The sequence below is a fragment of the Eutrema salsugineum genome, unplaced genomic scaffold (assembly GCF_000478725.1).
Source record: "Eutrema salsugineum unplaced genomic scaffold, Eutsalg1_0 scaffold_13, whole genome shotgun sequence".
Lineage (NCBI taxonomy): Eukaryota > Viridiplantae > Streptophyta > Magnoliopsida > Brassicales > Brassicaceae > Eutrema > Eutrema salsugineum.
This window is the reverse complement of record NW_006256885.1, coordinates 7,895,455-7,915,715: the sequence shown is the minus strand read 5'-3', so window position 1 is coordinate 7,915,715 and position 20,261 is coordinate 7,895,455. Positions and strand designations below refer to the sequence as shown.

Here is a 20,261-nt window from a genome sequence, read left to right as displayed (position 1 = left end):
ATATGTAAACATTACCTTGTGTATATGCTGAAGTGGTGTCATTTTGTGACTAAAGAAGACTTCCATTTATCCACTATATAAACTGTTATATAGTTTATCAAGTATTTATTACAGTATGTAACAATTTCTGAAACGATGTATTCTTAAACCGGAATTCCGGTTTAGATAGTATCCCATCGAGGATTATACGTGTCTTGGCCAATCACATTACAGCGACGATCGCTAAACAGAGAATTAATCGATACTTAAACAAAATAAAACAAAACGCTCGTCTTCTTCTTCTTCTTCTTCTTCGTCATCTGCTCAGACAAAGAGACGGGATCGCGACGAGATCCCGGTGATCAAAAAGCAATAAAGAGTAATCGTAAAGGGAAAAGGGCTTGAAGATGCATTCATTTGGTTACAGAGCTAATGCTCTGCTCACGTTCGCCGTCACGGCACTCGCGTTCATCTGCGCAATCGCGTCTTTCTCTGACAAATTCAGCAACCAAAATCCCTCTGCTGAGATCCAGGTGACGAAACCTTTGCGTATTGTTTATATTTATTGATCGCTTCGTATGTGGTGGATCTGTTTATGAATGCTTCGTTTTGTGATGGATTAAGTTGTATAAAGCCTTCACATTTAGACAAAAAAAGTGGCTGGTGTAGTCATTGTCGTTTCTTTTCTTTTTTTGATTGGGGGAATTGTATATATCTGAAGTTGTAGATTCTATGGATTATGAAATCAAGGAAAATCTTGAATTTTAATTTTGGTTTTTGGTTGTACTGTGTTTGCAGATTCTTAACATCAATCGGTTTAAGAAGCAATCCCATGGAAATGATGAGGTAAAACTGCATGATTTCGCTCTTTCCCTGAAGGGTTTTTCTTCATCATAATAGTTAGGCTACTTTGAAGAATGTCCATTGCGAAGCTCTGGTTACTATTCAGAGAACCACAATGCATTGTATTTCGTATCGTGTCGAACTTTAGTTGTTTCAAGAATCCAGAAATTCAAGGAAGAATAACCATGAAGCCGTTCTTTAGAGGTGCTTTAAAGTTTTGGCTTTTTCATGTCACTTGATAGATAGATAGATAGTGTTGGTCATGATACAGGATAACGTTTTATTTATAGCCATCTTAGATTTCCATATCTAAATTTCGAGATTCTGGAAGTTCATATGGATCTCGAAGCTTTTAAAATTTGATTAACATATAACTCTTCTTAGATTATTGATTTATGGTTTCTGAGACCATTCATCCAGCTTACACGTATATGTAGCTTCTCTTTTCGGCAGTCCTCTATCTATTGCTTGTTGCTTATATTCTAATTACTGAGCATTTTACATGTCATGCAGGTCAGTTTGACATTGGACATAGCAGCAGACTTGCAATCTCTATTCACTTGGAACACCAAACAGGTTTAACATCTTAAAACACCAGCCATTGCAAAATGGCCTGCTCCTTGCTGGATAATTCTTTTATTGAAAAGCCTGACATTAAACGGATATTTTTTGTGTGCAGATCTTCGTTTTCGTAGCAGCGGAGTATGAAACCCCAAAGAATTCCCTGAATCAGGTATTATAGCCCACTTTGTTTCAATGTCAAGTCTCTGCTCTGAATTATAGTCTAGGAACAAGTTCTGGATTGACTACTTAATATCAGAACTCTTTCAATGAATTACCCAACGGATGTTGACATTTTCGTGTAGGTTTCTCTATGGGATGCGATAATACCTGTCAAGGAAAATGCCAAATTCCGGATTCAAATCTCCAACAAGTACCGTTTCATCGATCAGGTACAGTATACAAACCCACTAAGTGTTCTGCGTTTTTTCTACTTCTTCAGAAACGGAAACTGATAATCATTTGGGATCTTTCAGGGACATAATCTTCGCGGAAAAGAATTTAACTTGACATTACACTGGCATGTCATGCCTAAGACCGGCAAGATGTTTGCTGACAAGATAGTCATGTCTGGTTACAGTTTACCAGATGCATACAGATGATGAAGGTTGATGAGAATATCAAACATTGTCTAAAAGTTTTTGAATTTCATTTTCATGTAAGAGATTTATGAACCAGAAAACTAAATTAAAAGTACTATTGATCCCTTGGATTCTTCTAAATAGAAAAATAAAAGCAGGACCCTGAAAGGCTGAAAGTTTAGGACGTTGTTTCAACAGAACTATGACCTAAAACTTTAGCTATTCTTTTGCTGTTCATGGATTCTCTAACCAGCTTCACATCCATCCACCTCCCAGCTTTGGCATAGATATTAGATAGAAGAACGTAGATTCCGCTACCGAGTCCTTCTGATTCACTTACCACACATCTTATCCGATCAGCCAGGTCTAAATTCTCATGAATCTCACATCCGTTTAACAATGCACTCCATATATTAGCATTGGGTTGTACCGGCATATTCTTTACCAATCTCTCTGCTTCTTCAAAACAACCAGCACGGCTCAAGATATCAACCATACATCCATAGTGTTCAACTGTTGGCTCTATGCCGTAAAGATCTCTCATTTCCGCAAAGTATCTTTGTCCTTCCTCGACCAAACCTACTTGGCTGCACGCATATAATACCCCTATAAATGTGATTCCATCAGGTGTAGCATTACCTTCCTTTTGCATTCTCTTGAATATACTCAATGCTTCATTCCCGTGCCCGTGAGTGGCTAACCCGATGATCACAGTGGTCCAAGCTATTGTATCTTTCTTCTCCAGATCTTCAAACGCTTTTTTCGCGCCCTCTGCATCACCGGTTTTAGCATGCATATTCACAAGTGCACAAACTATGGCAGCATCCTTCAAAAACCCTGTTTTGGATACATAAGCATAAATCGATTGTCCCAATTGTGAACATCCTTGAATCATGGAAGCTCTGATGATACTCAAAAACGTTACTTTATCAGGAGGGATACCCAAAACAAGCATGTCTAAAAACATATGCATTGCTTCCTCTGCATCGCCGTTCTGACTATACCCTGTGATGATGGAATTCCAAGAAATCATGTTTCTCTTAGGCATTTCATCGAACAGATACCTTGCGGTTCTCAGATCTCCACATTTTCCATACATATCAATGAGACTTGTAGCCAATATCACATTAAAATCAGCTTTTGACTGAAAATACGGATCAAAGCCTAATTCTTGAAGAAGCCCATGAAACCATTTACCAGCCGCAATGTCTTTACATCTGCCACAAGCAACCAGAAGATCCACCATTATCGTCTCATTTGGCTTCACACCATTACTCTGCATCTCCCTAAACGCTTGAATCGCATCGTTAAACCGATTGTTATTCACAAACCCAGAAATCAGACTTCCCCAAGCAACAACGTTCAACTTTGGAATATCATCAAAAACCCTCAAACCACAATCCACCTCTCCACAACACATATACATATGAAGCAAGCAAGTAGAAACATACATATTCACTTCAAACCCGGTTTTCACGACAAATCCATGAACACAACTCCCGAACTGAACATTTCTTAACCCTGAACAAGCCTTGAGCACATAAGGAAACGTGAAATAATCCGGAGGATACCCTTCTCGAAGCATTTCATGGTAAAATATCAATGCTTTATCTGGGTTTGGACTGTTTGAGTAGCCTCTGATCATTGAGTTCCATATATACACGCTTGGGAAATCGATAGTTTCGAAAACTGATCTCGCGTAGCTGAGATTCATAGTCTCTGGACATGTTGTGCAGAAATCTATGAGACGGCTTAGAGGGGTGACGTTTTTGATAACTGATGATTTGATCATCAAACCATGGAGCTGATTCAGCTCCACCATTGATCTGCAATTCTCCAGTTGGAAGAGAATTGGTTTGTAGTGTTTCTTCATCTGTCTTCTCTCATATTGTTATCAAGAAATTCAAAGCCAATGTCTCCTTATTCTGGAAACTTATCAAACTTTATGTACCTTTATAATGAATCGGGTGAAGAAAATTTTATAGAGTGAATGGAAAAAACCGACTCGGGGTCACAATTTAAATAGTTACGGGCTTATTTTTCATTTTGAAATAGTTTTAGGTTAAATTTGCAATATCCCCAAAAGTATTTTATAAGGGGTGTGTTTGGTCACACGACGTCGTACAGGGACTACGCGGAGAGTACTGGAGCGACCTGAGGTATGGCGGCGAAGGAGATCGCCGACGGGAGCAGTCCCATCGACGAAGGATCCGATCCATGTCCTATTTGCCTTGGACCCATATTCCAAGAATCCTATCTTGATACCTGTTTCCGTACGCTTCTCTCTATCTCAGTTTTCTGTTAATTTATTTTTTGGATGATTCCTTGATTTCATCAAAGATTTGAAGTTTTCTTTTTCAAAGTTTCAATCTGGGTTTTTGGGATGATTCCTTGATCCAATTTAACGGATTTTTTAGTTGCCACATGTTTAAGGTTTAGGCAATAATTCTTGCAAGTTGATAATAAATGGATTAGAAACGTAATGTATTTACTTTGCTTTGATCTTGTGTTGCAGACAAGTTTTGTTTCAACTGCATCAAACGATGGATCAGAGTTGTTTCCAGCAAGGTCTCTAAGAAACTGTCCTCTGTAAAATGTCCTCTCTGTAAGGTCTGCTTCCTGAAAACGCTCTTTTCTGCACATAACACCTTCAAGCACTTGTTTACAGGAATTACCTTTAACAATATGCAGAGAGAGAATATCTCAATCATCCACAACTACGACGGGTATTCTTTTGACCGCCACTATGTTGACCGGAATATTACTGATGGGTATGTTTTTTCTTGGGTCGAATGTGTTTCTTTTGTGAATATATTTTGATATCAAGCTTCATCGTAATTTCATCTTCTTTGTGCAGTTTTGTCCTAACAAAAGAACAAAGATATAGGTTGCAATGTTACTACACCGAGTCAGGTTTTTCCCTTCTCTGGATTTTCTTAATGGTCTCTTGTAGCTTCTGATGATGGAACTGAAGAAGCTTCATTCATGTTATGTTTCCGCAAAAACTAAAAGATCAAAACAAGCTTGCGCATAATACTTTTAAACACTAGTTACAACAATCGGTGTATATGTTACCTGTTTGGAATAAAACTAATATAACACCCTTATCAGTTGAGTAAAATGTGTTATAACCAGTCCAAAATAGGAAGTTAAAGTTTTCCTCTTTGTCTTTTTGTGGCCTTAACCAGGTTTCTTGGCTGATGTATTTGACGTTCCACGGTTTTGGAAAATGAAAAAGTTACTCCAGCCAAATCGGTGGCGTGAAGCCTGGTTGAGAAGGGAGCTGCAAGCTCTAATGCAGGTACGCTTGCAAGTTGCAATCCTTTTCATGGATCTCTCTTTCTTTGTGCTGTTATCTTCTTGTCCAGTTGTTCACAGGTCCGTTTATTTTTTTTTGCTTTCATTTTTCTTCCTCTTCTGTAGGAGGAAGATGTTGACATTGTTCTGCATCATTTAGTCGGTGTGATGGATTCCTTCTCCACAAGGTAATACTCTTTAAGGCAACCGTGAAAACTTATAATTCGAGTTATCCTGATTGTCTTAACGTTTACTTGATCAAAGTCGAAGTTTTTGACACGTTTAAAGATGAATAGTGAAACGACCATTAATCTTATCTCTTTCAGAATCGCACAGAGACGAAAACAAGAAGCAAGAAGCGCAGAGACAAATCAAGAGCAATTCAAATCGGTTATCGCAGAGGCAGCTCATCCGTTCTTAATGGCGAGAACAGACCGGTTTGTGGATGAGGTAGAACTCTTCCTAGCATCAGGGCTGAACGTGGAGGCTTATGATGCAATATATAAGCAGCGGTTAGGCTGGAACAACCCAAGAGAGATCGGTGCAGCAAATGAGGCAAGAGAAGAAGAAGAAGAGAACAGAAGAACACGAGCGACTCCTTTCTTGTTCCTTTTTGATGAAGACTCAGACTGAGGCTATTACTAATCCCTTGTAGACTTGAGTATAGAAACACATAACTACATGAGTATAATGATATGTCTGTTTCGATTTTCTTTACTTGTGTATAAAGTTAAGTTCTTTTGCTTCGCAAAACTAAACAAACAACCAACTATACCATTTTATTCAGATATTTATTACATTATCCATCCTACAACATAAAACAGAACATTTCATCATATTACTTCATACAAACTATAGTATTTATTTGTACCAACTTCCTAAAGAAAGGCATATACATCCACACTATCCACACTAACAGAGATACCACCTTAGGCAAGCTCAAGCGTTCACGATAAGACCACCTGCACAAAATCGCGTTTGCGTTACAATAGCCCACGACATAGACTGATATATAACACCTAGACAGAAACAGAGGACTGTAATAGACTTAAAACCATAATCAGAACCGGTTAAATCCTTCATGTCAAAAATATACTGTAAGAAACCTAACCCAAACTGAAACTGAAATCGTATCATTATCAAACCAAACTATACGGTATTTTCTCTAATTTCGGTTTTATATCACACAAACCAACTAAAACCAAACCATAAAAACCGGAGCATACTCCTGAAATTAGACATACCGTTTGGATGGAGGATCTGGCCGGTGTAGTAAGAAGAGCAATGGTCACAAGCCAAGAAGACGTAGGAAGGAGCCACTTCCCCAGGCTGAGCCGCTCTTTTCATTGGCGTCTCCGACCCAAACTTCTTGATCGCTTCATCAGAGAACGAAGCGGTTACCAGAGGAGTCCACACCGGACCTGGAGCTACTCCGTTCACACGTATGTTCTTTGGTGCAAGCTGAAGAGCTAACGCACGTGTGAAGGAAACGATGGCTCCTTTAGTAGAAGCGTATTCTAGCAAATTGGAGTGTCCTGCGTAGGCAACAACCGACGTCGTATTGATAATACTGCTCCCTTCCTTCATGTGCTTCAACGCATACCTAGGTATTCATTATTAAGTCATTTACCACCATTTTATTTCAAAAGTATACAAAGAAGAGCTCACTTTAAACCGGAACAATTGGCTAAAATCCGAGTTTCAGGTATATATTTACTCACTTGGCCAAGAAAAACTGCGAGAAGATGTTGGTACGGAAAACCCTTTCGAGCCTGGCCTCATCGATGTCATCAATGGAAACCTCGTGCTGCTCAGCTGCACAGTTGACAAGCACATCGATGCGTCCAAAGGCGTTGACAACTTCCTCAACGACCCTCTTGCAATTCTCTTCGAACCCTAAATCAGTGGCGATCATGATCGGCTCTTTGGCTTCCCTTGTCTTAACCTCGTGAAGCAAACGCAGCGTCTCGTCTGCGTCTTTGTCCTCTCGACCTTTCACGTACGTGAAAGCCACGCTCGCTCCTTCAAGCGCGTAGCAGTGACACACTGCTTTGCCTATCCCTGAGTCTCCTCCTGTCACCAGCGCCACTATGCCCTGACGATAATTTTCAGAGATAACTTGTGTTACAAGTTTTGTAATTGTACGAATATTTGTAAAAAAAAAAAGTCAATTTCTGTTTCGTTTTTGCGTTTGTAAATTTGAAAATATTTTGACCGAAGCATAGATAATAATAGCCTTACTAAAATATGTTATCGTACCGTACAACGCAATTAAACAAGTTATGTAGCGCGTGAATTCAAAAACAGGAATTCTCACCTTTTATGGTGAAAGAAAGAGTATTACTTTTCCCAATTGCTCACTATATTGATTGCCTTTTACACAGTACTTTTGTATTATTAGTTTTATAGTTTTTTTCGATGTTTGACTTTTTCTTAAACAATAGATATTAAATCAAACGGAAAAAGAAAATAAAAAGAAATGATGGGAGCCTATACATGAAGTTTGTTGGAGGGTTTGTAGTCAGGGCAACATGATTGTGGAGTTGGATCCATGACATGTTCTTTCCCTGGTTGTGTCTCTTGCTTCTGCGGACGAAACCCACTCGCCATGTTTTTTTTTTTTTTTGTACTGAAAATATTCCGGCAAAGTGTTTTTGTGTGTTTGGTTTTAGCGACCGATAAAATTGCGAGCCAGGAGAGAAACATATAAGGCAAAAGAACGAGTCAAAGCAGTGAAGCATTTTTGAATGATGTGCCACGTTGCAACTCAATTTGGATGACATGGACAAGTTACTGCAACGGCGCAGCCACGGAGGAGTCCACGTGGTGGACATCAGCTTACTTGGGATAACCATTAATCAGTCCCCATTAAGATATATACAAACTTGCATGAAAGCATGTATACATGACACTATACACATATAGTTGGACAAAAATTTTAGCCAAAACATTCTGGATAATCAATCTTAGTTTTGGGTTTTTGACTTTTGATTAACATTTGAAAAAAGAAAAAACAAAGTGGATGGATTTAAGGAGGAGGATACATGTAAGGAAAAGAAAGAGGAATACTTTTTACAGATCACTATATTTTTCCTTTACATATTCAGCTTCTTGCACATACTTCTGTTGATATTTGATTTGATCTTAAAACAATAGAAATTGAATGGATAATTTATCAAATGAAAGAAAAAACTATATTTTTCTTTCTTTCTTTCTTTCCCTTGTTTCTATCGATAGATATCTCAACACTGTTTTGGCTTAGTCTTACTTTCTGATGTATATAGAGACTACTTCCCATTCACGTGTCCTCTACACTTGTTTTCATTGATGGGATTCCACGTTTCTTTTGCAGCGATTCAATTGCTCCTCATTCAGCTCTCAGAGTCTACCGATTCTTCTTACATTTATGGGAAAGATCAAGATTCTGACCGGATAGCTCCTTTCTCAAGTTTCAATTAAGAAATCTTCAAGTGTAGCAAGTGACTGTAATCGCTGACCCAGCGAAGCAATAGTTTTTTGGCACTCTGCAAATTTAGAGGCAGCCACTGCCAATTCCTTCTCCTGTAATTGCCACATTGTCACGAGGGAGATTTAAACGAGCTTTATTGCCTTATGCATCGTGTGTTCTAATACTGTATCTGTATATGTCCATGGATAAGTATTATGTAATATTGCACATAGAGGAGAAGAGAGTCTAACCTGCTTCAGCTTATAATCGTCATCAAAAGCTTTCACATGGTTAGGCTCAGGCTCTGCTTCTTGATAATGCTCAAGTTTGTGTTTTAGTTTTGAGATTTCGTCTTGCAGTTCTTCGCACTTTGAAATGTGTTTTGCTGATAAAGCACGTTCCTTTTCTGTAATTTCTTCTAAAGATTCGATTTTTGAGATTAAAGATTCCGCTTCTGCTTCGACATCTCTGAGTCTTGATTCAACTGCTTCTGTTTTCGCGTTTGCAGCTTTTAAACCATCCTCAGCCGCTTCTTTTGCATCCTTTGTTAGACGCAGCAGAGTTTGAAGCTCTGTTAACTTTCTCTCTGTTTCCTTTAGCCGACTTTGCGACGTCTCAAGATGCTTCTTTGTCCCATTTAAACATATGGTCAGCTCCAGCTTTTCTGCTCTTATGGTCTCTAGTTCTGACAGGTTCACTTGTGCTTTGTTTAGCTGTTTTTGCAGATCCTGAATTTGCTTTCTAGATTCTCCCAGCAACGACTCTAGTTCCTGGGTTTCTGCTCTTGTAGTCTCTACTTCTGACAGATTCACGTGTGCTTTGTTTAGCTGTCTTTGAAGATCCTGAATTTGCCTTCTCGATGCACCCAACGACAACTCTAGATCCTGGTTTTCTGGTTCCAGATTCTTTAGTTCGGATAACTTCCCTTCTGTCTCCATTAATCGACTCTGTAATGCCTCAATTTGCTCTCGTGATCCATTTAAAGCCATCTCCAATTGCAATTTCTCTACCTCTACCATCTCTACTTTTTCCTCCAGCTCAGAAATTCTGTGAAGTGAGGTTTCAAGTTCATGTTTTAGCTGGCTTGACTGTGCTTCAAGTTTCCCTAATCCCTTGTTACTCACTGAGTGTTTTCTTCCCGGTTCAGAATGCGGCGGCAGAGCAGCGAGCTTTTCCATCTCGAGAAAATCATCCATTAAACCGATTTCAACTGAAGGAGTAGCCATCGAAGTCTGCACAATACTCCTCTCAGAGGGACTCTGGACTTCATTATCACTAAAAGAGATCCTCCCGGAGAAGTCTGATTGGTTACCTAAAGAAGATTTGATCTCATTTGAGTTGACAGATTTCCGAACCATGGCTCTCAGTTTCCTGCATTCCGCTTCAAGTTTAGTCAACTTTTTAATCCCTTCCAACTGTTGTTTACTGGCAGATTCAGCAGCTTGAGTGCTCAAGTCCCTCTCAATAGTTCTTATCTTGACCTCTTCTGCTTTTGAAAGTAGTTCTAGCTTCAGAGCCGAGTTCTCTTTCTCTAAAGCCTCAAGTTTCGGGCAAAGGTCTTCGTGGACTGAAGCAGTAGCAACCTCTTCTTTTTCAGTTCCAAGTCTGGCTTGGAGCTCCTTGATCTGCGCTTCAAGTTCAGATTTTGTAGTTTCCCACTCTGCGCATTTCTTGTTTATAGCTTCTTCGATATTCTGATTCTGCTCTTCTCTTCCTTGCCAGAGTTGCCTCACACATTCCTTGAGCGCACTATCAAGATGACTATTTCGATCCTCAAGAGCCGAGACCTTGCTCACAGAAGCATCAAGCTGTTGCTTCAGAACCGCAGCTTCTTTCTCTGCTTTTTCCCAACCTAAATCAAGCCATGTAAAACATTCGTTTAGTAAGCAGAGAACTAAGAATCCGATTTCTTGCTATAAGAAAACACAAAATAACCTGTGACAGCTTCCTCTGCAACTTTAGCATGTTGTTTGGCAAGGTCTTCTTTTAAACTGACATCTAAAAGAGCTGCAGAGAGCCTCTCCGTTAGAATCTTGATATCCGCCGTTGCCTCTTCTTCTCTTGTTACAGGTTTAGATATTAATTCCGGTGATTGAGATCTCTGAGTTTCACACAACAAAGTGATACATTAGAGCCACAAACTAATACCCATTTGATAGAAAACCACAACAGAATCTATCAAGTTCTTCACAAAGAGTCTCTCACAGTGAATCCAACTTTCGATGGAATTAAAAAGATCAAACAAAGGCATTGCTACATAAACTAAAAACAAAAAGTTACCTGATCGTCTGAGAATCTTTCAGAATGAGAAGAAGCAGAGCCTGTACTTTCTGTCTCGCCGGGGCTTTTCTCAGATGACTTCCTCCGCCAAAGCCAGCTCCTCCGGTCCATTTCCACACCCACCAAACATTCAAACCCAACTCATCTGCAAAAAAAAAACGCAGCTTTAACCTCCAATTTAATCCCGACCTACAAAAAAAAAAAAACTAATTATAAAGTGGGGCAAATTTGTTGTTGATCTCACTTACAATTCACTCTCTGACAAAAATCAGACCCAACTAGAAAATCTATATCTCTGTCTCTCTCCAAATGTCTAAACTTTTTATTAAGAGAAAGCGTTGGGGGTGATTTCGATTGCTTGAGATGTAAAAGATGAACAAACTAAGAAACGTAACAAGGCACCTAACACAACATACCTCAAATCTCACGCCAAGCGATGATGAAATAATTGAAGGAAGAAGATTAGTGTGAATCTGGCTATCAAATTCAACGGCCATGTTCAGAAAAGACCAGATTAATTATTAACAGAAAAAAATAAGAGAGAAGGAAAAAAATTAAAAGTGGAAGTCTCGATGATTGAGACCCACATGATGATAATGTGGAAAGGAAAATTGTAAAACGCCAAGTAGCAAAAATACTTGTCATTTTTTTTTTGATTTTTTTTTTTGTTTTTAGAATTATCCGTGGAGAAATTCGCCATTACTATTACAGCCAAACACTGAAAAACAACAAACATTTTACACAACAAGGAAGAATATATAGGAGAAAGAGATTTATCGGATATAAAAAACTGTATATGAAAAAGAAAAGACAGAAAAATCGAAGATGATTCAAATATATAGAGGGGCGTTTTTTATTGGCGCAATGTAGAAGAAGAATATTTACAAGATTGTCAGAAATTCCAGTAACGAAGATATTTGTGAAGATCGCCGTATCCGTACAAATCTTGTAAGACCCTCTAGAATTGAAGTTTCTGGGTCCTTTCAACTCTATTCAATTTTCACCTTCATTTCTTCTAAAACAATAAAAAGTTAGCTTTATTTTCTTTCTTTTTTGGGGGCTCAAATTAGCTGTTAATTGATTGATTAAACATGTTTTTTTCGTGTCAGGGAGCAAATAGGTTTTTCCACTTGTTCTTTTCGATTGTTGTGACATAATAGAGAAAGTTTGAACATCACAGCAGCAATAAATCGATTTATTATTACACTAAGTGAATAAATGAATGGAATCCTCCTGGAGTTGAGTTTCCAAAACAGTACAAAAATTGGATAAATCTGAGGAGGGGAAACGTTTACGGATCTACAGATATTCAGAAAACATTACCTTTAGTTCTTATAAAGAAACAAGGTCTAAAACTTTTACGAATCATACGGTGACAGTGAAGAGATAGAGCTTCAGCACAACCGCAAGCCCGAGTTGCAAAAGAAAGATGCTGGCGATAATCAAGATCGATCTCTCTCCAGCAGAATTGATATGCGCTTTCAGGTTCAAAGCCACAAATGTTGCAGACATGAACCCGGCTACACCCGCGATAACCCATCTGAATATCTCCACTGGCACGACCGAGAGGCACTGCAGAGTCAGAAACAGGTAAAAATGTCAAAAGTCTAATCATATTCAGAATATGAGACACATTTTTTAAAAAAGGAGAAATTTTGGTACCAATGCAGGGATAAAGATGAACAGGGAATATCCGTAGAGACAGAAGAGTTGGACTAGGCCTGATGGTGCAGAGAAGTATTTGAGAACGACATATAGTGCGAGAGGAATAATCGTGACATAGCCGTAGAACACTCCTGCAGACCAAGTCACCAGATTAATGTCGTAGTTCCATTCTTGTTTCTTCCATTTGTGTGCTATGTATGTGACAAATGTGCCGATAGATGCTGCCACGAAAATCAAGGTTGTGCATATCCAGAATGGACCATACCTGCAAATACAACCAATTATCGAATTTTGAGGTACTTTGGCCAAGTTTGAGAAACCAAATCCCTCTTAGGCTTGAAAATGATAAGAAAGACACAGCTCTTACAAGTCAGGCTTATCGGCAGTCTTCTCTGTAAATGTTCCACGGAATGGGAAGAGAGATTCTTTGAGTCTCTCTACGACATCTGAAGTGTCGACATCAAAGAATGGCTTGTAAGCACCAACAGTGAATTTATGGAGCCAGCCACCAGACTGAGGTTCATCTGAACTCCCATTACCATGCCCAGAAAATGTATCTGCACCGAGTGACATACAAAATTATCCTAAATTCCTCAATCGACAAGATTAACATTTGGTAAAACCTTTTCTCATACAGAAAAAAAGCTCCAGACAATCCTACCGTCAGCATCACGAGGGGGATTACTACCACCAGAGATCTTCCCCTGAGTAGCAGATGGAGGAAAGGTTTGTAGATTTGATTCTGCAAAACAATGCATCCCTCAATCACAGGCTTAACATGAACATAACCATGTCAAATCAAAACTTCAAAAGGAAACATTTGCAGTTATAAGATTCCTCTTTCTCCGTAAAAAAGGATTTCCCGTATCTTCAATTCGCTAAACCCTCATCTGTTTAAACTAGAGATTCTTCCTTAAAATCTACACACGAATTGCACTGAAATCTCTTTCTACTTAGCTAAAAACAACATACTCTTGCGTACGAGAGAAAAAGGGCCTATAATTCCAAACCAAATAGTTCTTTCCTAAACGCTCTATTATCAAATTCACCTCAGAAACCGAGAAGATACAACAATGTTACCTGCGAATTTGACGGTGGTATGGCCTGGATCTGGAACAGACTACGATCGACACAAACAAAACACATCAGATCGGGAGAGTCATCGTATGTGCGCGCACAAACGTAGATTACTCGTGGAAACAATTGAGATCGAGAAAGTTTTAATAGAAGAACTTACAGGAACAGATCCAGAGACTTTCTGGCTGTCGATAGTCGTGTAGTTCCCGCCGGACATCATCTTGCTCTCCTCCTTCCCGATCTTCTCCGTCGGTCTCGTGGCTCTTTCTCTCTAAGGAACGAAATTGGCCTTCGAAAGTCCGGTCCAATGGGATTTGACGGGAACCACTAACCAGAGCGTAACCCTCTTTCTTGTTTAGAAGCTTCGTCCCTCTAGATTGTTTTTATATTCATCATTATTCAGTAGTATTTTTCCTTTTCAATATATTCAACGTTGACAAATAGATGTACGTAAAACATGTTAACAAATATGTACACAATTAACAAAAAATAAAATAAACTACAAATTTAATAAGAGTTACCCTTAATTTCACAATATTTATATGAAAATCCCAACTCGCTCTATGTGTTGGAAGTGCTTTTACATTGGATTTAGAGTCCAAATTTTTTAAATCTACCATATTCAAAGATCCAAAATTTTGTAACAGACGAAAAGTACATGTATTCATGGTTTTTTTTTTCCTACCACACCGAGTTTTCACCAATAATTGAGTCGGCACTGGTCATATAACAAACATCATAGACTACTGATATAAAGCTCACTAATCCATATCTTATTAAACGTTTTTATTACATCGTTTTATATATGATCAAAACAATCAAAACTTAGAACGTTGTTCTTGAAACGAGAACGACTACAATGCTTGTATTAAAACTACGTACTACAATGCTTGTATTAAATCACTTTCCAACTTTGCGTATAAACCTGTCACATATTCTTTATGTTGTTGAGTTTTCTTCTCTATATGGACTTAGATCTCATGTTATGCTCATTGTGTCCAATCGCAATAAAAACTAAAACCAAAAATATCATGTTGGCTCCAAGACGTCACACTTGAACATGGTTAATGCGATTAATGCTAGGTAGGGGGTTCAAAACATAATGCTTCAACAAACATTGTAGAGAAACGACATGGTGTTATCTACCTAGCAATTTATAATGGGTGAACACTGACCACCACCAGATGATCTAAGAGATTAACTTTCACCGCATTATTTTCCAGTACATTCAAATATCACAAGAGTAGCCTATTGCTATTAGCAAAAAGTTAAAAATGAAAAGAGTATAGAAATTCGATGTAGGAAAGTTTTCTAAGAAGAACAAGCAATTATAAGTAGTCAAACTCCACAATTATTTGATAAGAATGAAAAGTTAAGGTATTGAAATGACACACCACAATGAAATCTACACACATTTATTTATTTGAATAAAATAAAAGATGGATTTATTGTAGGTTGATTAGGTTAATTAGTTAATTTTGGATTTATATTAAGAAAATATTTTTGGCTATTTTTTGGTAATTAATTTCGAAATATTTTTGGAGGATGGACAACAAGATTAGTCACGGTTTCAGGAAAAATAATACCTATTATTAGTTTATATATTCATTTTTATTCTGATATGTCGTGCATTTTTTTGATAATTTATTTTGAAGTAGTTTAGTGATTAATCTAAATGATTTAAATTTGAGACTGAGATATTATTAATAGATGGTTAGCAAAATTACCCTTGAATATATTATTTATTTTTTTAAAAATACTAAATGGTAAATAAATAAAAAATGATATTTTGGATAACACATTATTTATTCATATAATTATTAGTATTGCGGCGTGTGTATTTTATTTTTTAATTAGTTTTGGAATTTTTTTTGGTATTTTTAGGATAGTTTAGTGATTAATTTAAATGGTTTACATTTAAGATTAAAATGTTGTTACATGAAAGTTAGCGAAATTACGCGCAAAATATTTTAAAATAATTATTTATTTTTTAAAAGGTATTACTCTAATCTTTTTTAGTTATGTTACAAATTTAGTAAAAATGATAAGTTTAGATAACATATTATTTATAAATATGATTATTAGCATTGCGGGATATTATATACCTTCTTTGATAATTAGTTTCAGGATTTTTCTTTGATAACTATTTTAAATTGGTTAAATGAAAAGTTGAAATATTTTGTTAAATGGTGGATAATGAGATTAGGCGCCAACTTTTTCAAAAAATAATCATTTATTTTTTTTAATCTTTTTTAATTATGTTACGAATTTAGTAAAAATGATAATTTTAAATAACATATTATTTATATATATATATGATTATTAGCATTGTAGGATATTATATACTTTCTTTCGTAATTAGTTTCAGAATTTTTTCTTTGATAATTATCTGGTTAAATGAAATGTTGAAATGTTTTGTTAAATGGCGGGTAATAAGATTACGCGCCAACTTTTTCAAAAAAATATTTATTCATACAAATATTATTAGCAATGTATTAATAAATAAAACTGTAAGATTATACAAAATACGAAGAGTACTTTTTATTATGATTGTATCATTTAATTATTTAGTTAAATAAATTCAAATCTAACAATATATCTATTGTGTTCTCCAGATTTGATCCCATTTTATGAGTTTATTGTAATTTATATGCTTAAATCATTTGTATAATAAATTTAATTAACAAAGAAAGGGTGTATCTATTTTATTCAAGAAAAGGGTATCCAAATTAATGCAGGTAATTTAAGCTTTGAACCCCAAAAAAGGTAAACACAAAACAGAACAAAGAAAACCAGTTGTATCCACGTCAAGAACTTCGATCTCGTCCGTCGATCCTTGCCCACAAACGCCAATATCACCGTTAAAAACATATCTACTCACTAAGAAGACACATGGCTAATTTACTGGGAATTAATCAGTAAATAAACAAGAGAGGAAATGAAATAAGAAGACGAAGAAGAAGAAGCTTCGTTCTCTTCTTTTGAATTTTCTCATCCTTCACAAGCTCTGTTACCATCCCGCTTTTATCTGCATTTTTATCTTCGAGGTTCTTTAGTTTTTACTGATTCTGAGACTCTTGAATTATTCTGAAAAGTATGAATCTGGTATGATCATCTAGTCTCTCTCTTTCTCTGTTTTAGCCTCTGTTTCAGCAATTCCATCTCATGAGATGTATATAAGTTCTTCTCCTTTTTAACTTACGAAACCTGAATATTGATTCTTGAGCCTCTTACATTTTATAAGTTATCCTTAGTAATTTGAGACTGGCCATTGTTCAGTCTCCTTCTCTGTTTCAGATCTTTCTCAAATGTCTTATATAATCAGTGTTTGTTTATTATGATTTTGTTTGTAAAATCAGATGATGAGGCTAGGTGTTGGAGAACCTCGTGGCTCATTAAAACCGATACGAATTGTTGTGGTTGGTGAAAAGGGAACTGGGAAATCAAGTTTGATCAAGGCTGCAGCAGATGGTTTTTTCCATTCAAAAGTCCCTCCTCTGTTACCTCATACCAATTTACCTTCTGAATTATCCTCTGACCCGATTCCAGCTACCATTGTCGACACTTCTTCAAGGTAAATGTTTCTTCTGATGCTATACATTGACATCAAATTTCTGATATTGTTCTTTAGATAGGGCAGAGGTAACTGAATTTTGAAAATGGCTTAATATTTGATGTCTCTAGACCGAAAGATAAGGGAAAGGTCATTAAGGAAGTTAAGGAAGCAGATGCAATTGTTTTAACATTTGCATTCGATAGACAGGAGACTGTTGACCGTTTGAGTGAATACTGGCTTCCTCTGTTTCGACAATTAGAGGTTTTAGTTTCTTCTTTCTTTCTTCGTCTCCATCAATCAATTTACGCTCATTCCCCTGAAATTTTGTTATCTTTCTTATTCAACTCTGTCTTGTGACTCTTTTAATATTGAACAGGTGAGAGTTCCTATCATAGTGGCAGGTTATAAAGTTGACGTCAATGGGGTTTATAATCAAATCAGCATTGAACAAATAACGACACCTATAATGCAACAATATCGAGAGATCGAGACATCTATCGAGTGGTCTGCTCAGGACCTAAATCAGGTCCCATGGCTTGTGCGTGAGATCAACTTATACTTTTAAGCATTTCAAGAACATTCACATCGTGTCAATTTTCTATTCTTGTGATGGAAAAATGACCATCCTGATCAATCAAAAGCTTGATCTGTAGGCTCGAGATGTTTTCAACCATGCGCAACAAGCGGTTATTCATCCTCTAGGACCAATATATGATCAAGAAACACATTCATTGAAGCCTCGCTGTGTCGCTGCCTTAAAACGTATATTTAGACTCTCTAGCCATAACAGGCATTTCATTCTCAATGACGCCGAGTTAAATGATATTCAGGTTTCCTCTTTTTTCCCCTCTTATGTATATGTCTCATCGTGAAGTATTTCTATACAACAGCTAAGTTGCAAATATAATAATGTATAGGTTCACTGCTTCGATAAACCATTGACGCATTCTCAATGTAAAGAAATAAGAAAATCTGTGCAAGTACGGTGTCCACAAGGAGCTACTGAAAAAGGACTCACCTTGGATGGCTTCTTGTTTCTAAGCACAGATCTTATCGAACAAGGAAGAATCAGAACATTATGGACTATACTTCGAAAATTCGGGTATAAAAACGACCTAAGACTCGCAGATTATATGATTCCTTATTCATCATTCAAACGTGAGGCTGACCAGGTAAAAAAATCTGCAGATATAAATGATTAGTTTTGGCTTCATTATTAGATGATAAAAATTTGTATTGAGTTGGTTATGTCAAACCGGGAAATTTAGTTCGGTTAGTCTCATGAGTAAACCGTATCTTCTGTATATAAAGCGCCTCCAATATAACAACAAACAGAGTAACGTTGAATAACAGAAATCACTTCTTTTTTTTTTTTTGGTCAATGTGCAGAGTGTTGAGCTGACAGATAAAGCTATTAGATTCTTATGGGAAGTCGTCTATGAGCTTATCGATAAATACGGTGTAAAGTCTTTATTTTGCTAGTTTATGTCTTAGGTATATATTACTTGTAAGAGTTATACATTTCTTAAACAAATCAGATCTGAATTCCTCAGGTTACTAACTTGGGACCTCATGAGATGGGATATCTATTCCAAACTTCACCTGAAAGGTAACATTTTTTCATTTTCAAAAGCGCGCCGATCAGTGACTATAAAATGTTTTCCTTTGATTTGCTTCTGTGTAATTCCATTGATTTGAATCACTAATGACAGTCCTTGGAACGAAGCTCCTTATAAGGATGCTGCAGAGATAACTAAGAATGGAGGATTATCATTTGAAGCTTTCCTCTCACTGGTATTCAAAACTTAAGTCTTTCAAACGGTTTTAAGAGGAACCCATTTCAAAAGTTTACATTTTTTTCCCTAAATCTTTGCAGTGGTCATTGATGACACTAATAGATCCAGCTAGGAGTCTTGAGTATTTGATTTACATAAGATACCCATATGATCCATCTTCAGCGATTCACGTTACTAGGAGGAGAGAGCTAGATCGCAAGGAGCAAAACTCCGAAAGAAAAGTTGTCCAGTGTTTTGTGTTTGGACCCAATAATGCAGGAAAATCTGCACTGCTCAATCGATTTATTGGAAGGTCTGTTCATTTTAAATCCATCTCAAGAGATTAGTTTTAGTGATTAGTTACAATATATATGTCATGATTATATGATCTTAGGTCATACGATGAAGAGAACAGAAATGGATCAGCTCATGAGGAACATTATGCTGTTAATATGGTAAGAGTGACTGCAAATACAAAGAAAACTCTGGTGATGAAGGAAATTCAATATCGAGAAGATGGATTCTTGTTATCAGATGAATCATTGGCTGCTTGTGATGTAGCAATCTTCGTTTACGATTCTTCTGATGAGTCTTCGTGGAAGAGAGCCATTGATTTGCTTGCTGAGGTTGCAGCCACAAGCAAAGACGCGGGTTTCGAGTTTCCTTGCCTAATGGTTGCAGCAAAAACTGATCTTGATTCATTCCCAATGGCTATTCAAGAGTCCACTAGAGTAATACTGATCTTTCTTTGATTATAATCATCAAAAGTTTGTAGTAATAAACTAAAATAATATGTCATGTACTGGTTTTTGCAGGTTGCACAAGATATAGGGATTGAAGCTCCAATACCAATCAGTTCCAAATTAAGAGATTTCGATAACTTATTTCTGAAGATCTTAACCTCGGCCGAGCATCCTCATTTGGGTATTCCAGCGATTAAGTCAAAGAAGAAAAGGAGTTTCAAGCTAATCAACAGATCTCTAATGGCGATTTCAAGTACGTTCAGTTCTTGGATTCCAAAATGTTTGATCAAATGCTTCTGTATCTCATCATGATATTTGTGGATTCCCAAAATGCTTTCTTTAACAGTGGGGAGTGCGGCTTTGATCGTCGGGCTCGCTTCATTCCGTCTCTACGCCGGAAGAAAACAGAGCTAATTCTTGGTTGAAGAAAGATCCAGACCTGCAAATTCCATTGTA

At 37.0% G+C, this 20,261-nt stretch overlaps 7 protein-coding genes across 9 annotated transcripts; 3 read left to right on the top strand and 4 right to left on the bottom strand.

Annotated features, from left to right (window-relative positions):
• Nucleotides 1-217: 217 nt before the first annotated feature.
• On the top strand, nt 218-2,086 carry LOC18024206 (signal peptidase complex subunit 3A). The gene is made up of 6 exons (XM_006408036.2): nt 218-512; nt 778-825; nt 1,336-1,398; nt 1,502-1,555; nt 1,689-1,775; nt 1,860-2,086. Exons 1-6 carry the CDS (start codon nt 387-389, stop codon nt 1,983-1,985), a joined length of 504 nt encoding a protein of 167 aa, XP_006408099.1. The 5' UTR covers nt 218-386; the 3' UTR covers nt 1,986-2,086.
• Nucleotides 2,087-2,125: 39 nt separating this feature from the next.
• Nucleotides 2,126-3,837, bottom strand: LOC18024205 (putative pentatricopeptide repeat-containing protein At3g05240). Its single transcript, XM_006408035.2, has one exon. The coding sequence runs from the start codon at nt 3,835-3,837 to the stop codon at nt 2,143-2,145; it is 1,695 nt and encodes a 564-aa protein (XP_006408098.1). The 3' UTR covers nt 2,126-2,142.
• Nucleotides 3,838-4,085: 248 nt separating this feature from the next.
• Nucleotides 4,086-6,060, top strand: LOC18024204 (E3 ubiquitin-protein ligase Topors). Its single transcript, XM_006408034.2, has 7 exons — nt 4,086-4,237; nt 4,480-4,574; nt 4,656-4,735; nt 4,822-4,877; nt 5,153-5,265; nt 5,388-5,449; nt 5,588-6,060. Exons 1-7 carry the CDS (start codon nt 4,126-4,128, stop codon nt 5,892-5,894), a joined length of 825 nt encoding a protein of 274 aa, XP_006408097.1. The 5' UTR covers nt 4,086-4,125; the 3' UTR covers nt 5,895-6,060.
• Nucleotides 6,061-6,090: 30 nt separating this feature from the next.
• Nucleotides 6,091-7,871, bottom strand: LOC18024203 (glucose and ribitol dehydrogenase homolog 2). Its single transcript, XM_006408033.2, has 4 exons — nt 7,758-7,871; nt 6,983-7,356; nt 6,506-6,864; nt 6,091-6,223 (listed from the first exon to the last, which is right to left on the bottom strand). Exons 1-4 carry the CDS (start codon nt 7,869-7,871, stop codon nt 6,201-6,203), a joined length of 870 nt encoding a protein of 289 aa, XP_006408096.1. The 3' UTR covers nt 6,091-6,200.
• Nucleotides 7,872-8,308: 437 nt separating this feature from the next.
• Nucleotides 8,309-11,706, bottom strand: LOC18024202 (filament-like plant protein 3). 3 transcript variants are annotated; one of them, XM_006408031.2, is made up of 5 exons: nt 11,406-11,706; nt 10,990-11,134; nt 10,645-10,810; nt 8,961-10,561; nt 8,309-8,822 (listed from the first exon to the last, which is right to left on the bottom strand). In XM_006408031.2, the coding sequence occupies exons 2-5, from the start codon at nt 11,098-11,100 to the stop codon at nt 8,706-8,708; spliced, it is 1,995 nt and encodes a 664-aa protein (XP_006408094.1). In that variant the 5' UTR covers nt 11,101-11,134; nt 11,406-11,706; the 3' UTR covers nt 8,309-8,705. The 3 variants fall into 3 exon arrangements, with proteins under 3 accessions (XP_006408094.1, XP_006408093.1, XP_006408095.1); XM_006408030.2 differs by having other exon boundaries at nt 10,990-11,178; nt 11,406-11,634; XM_006408032.2 differs by lacking the exon at nt 11,406-11,706 and adding an exon at nt 11,238-11,390.
• Nucleotides 11,707-12,183: 477 nt separating this feature from the next.
• Nucleotides 12,184-14,105, bottom strand: LOC18024201 (protein YIPF1 homolog). The gene is made up of 6 exons (XM_006408029.2): nt 13,892-14,105; nt 13,735-13,774; nt 13,316-13,396; nt 13,022-13,211; nt 12,652-12,919; nt 12,184-12,561 (listed from the first exon to the last, which is right to left on the bottom strand). The coding sequence occupies exons 1-6, from the start codon at nt 13,949-13,951 to the stop codon at nt 12,355-12,357; spliced, it is 846 nt and encodes a 281-aa protein (XP_006408092.1). The 5' UTR covers nt 13,952-14,105; the 3' UTR covers nt 12,184-12,354.
• A 2,988-nt stretch (nt 14,106-17,093) lies between these two features.
• On the top strand, nt 17,094-20,236 carry LOC18024200 (mitochondrial Rho GTPase 3). Its single transcript, XM_006408028.2, has 12 exons — nt 17,094-17,305; nt 17,416-17,548; nt 17,664-17,813; nt 17,941-18,117; nt 18,205-18,459; nt 18,677-18,748; nt 18,841-18,896; nt 19,000-19,081; nt 19,164-19,375; nt 19,457-19,793; nt 19,878-20,058; nt 20,152-20,236. Exons 1-12 carry the CDS (start codon nt 17,094-17,096, stop codon nt 20,217-20,219), a joined length of 1,935 nt encoding a protein of 644 aa, XP_006408091.1. The 3' UTR covers nt 20,220-20,236.
• The last annotated feature ends 25 nt before the right edge of the window (nt 20,237-20,261 follow it).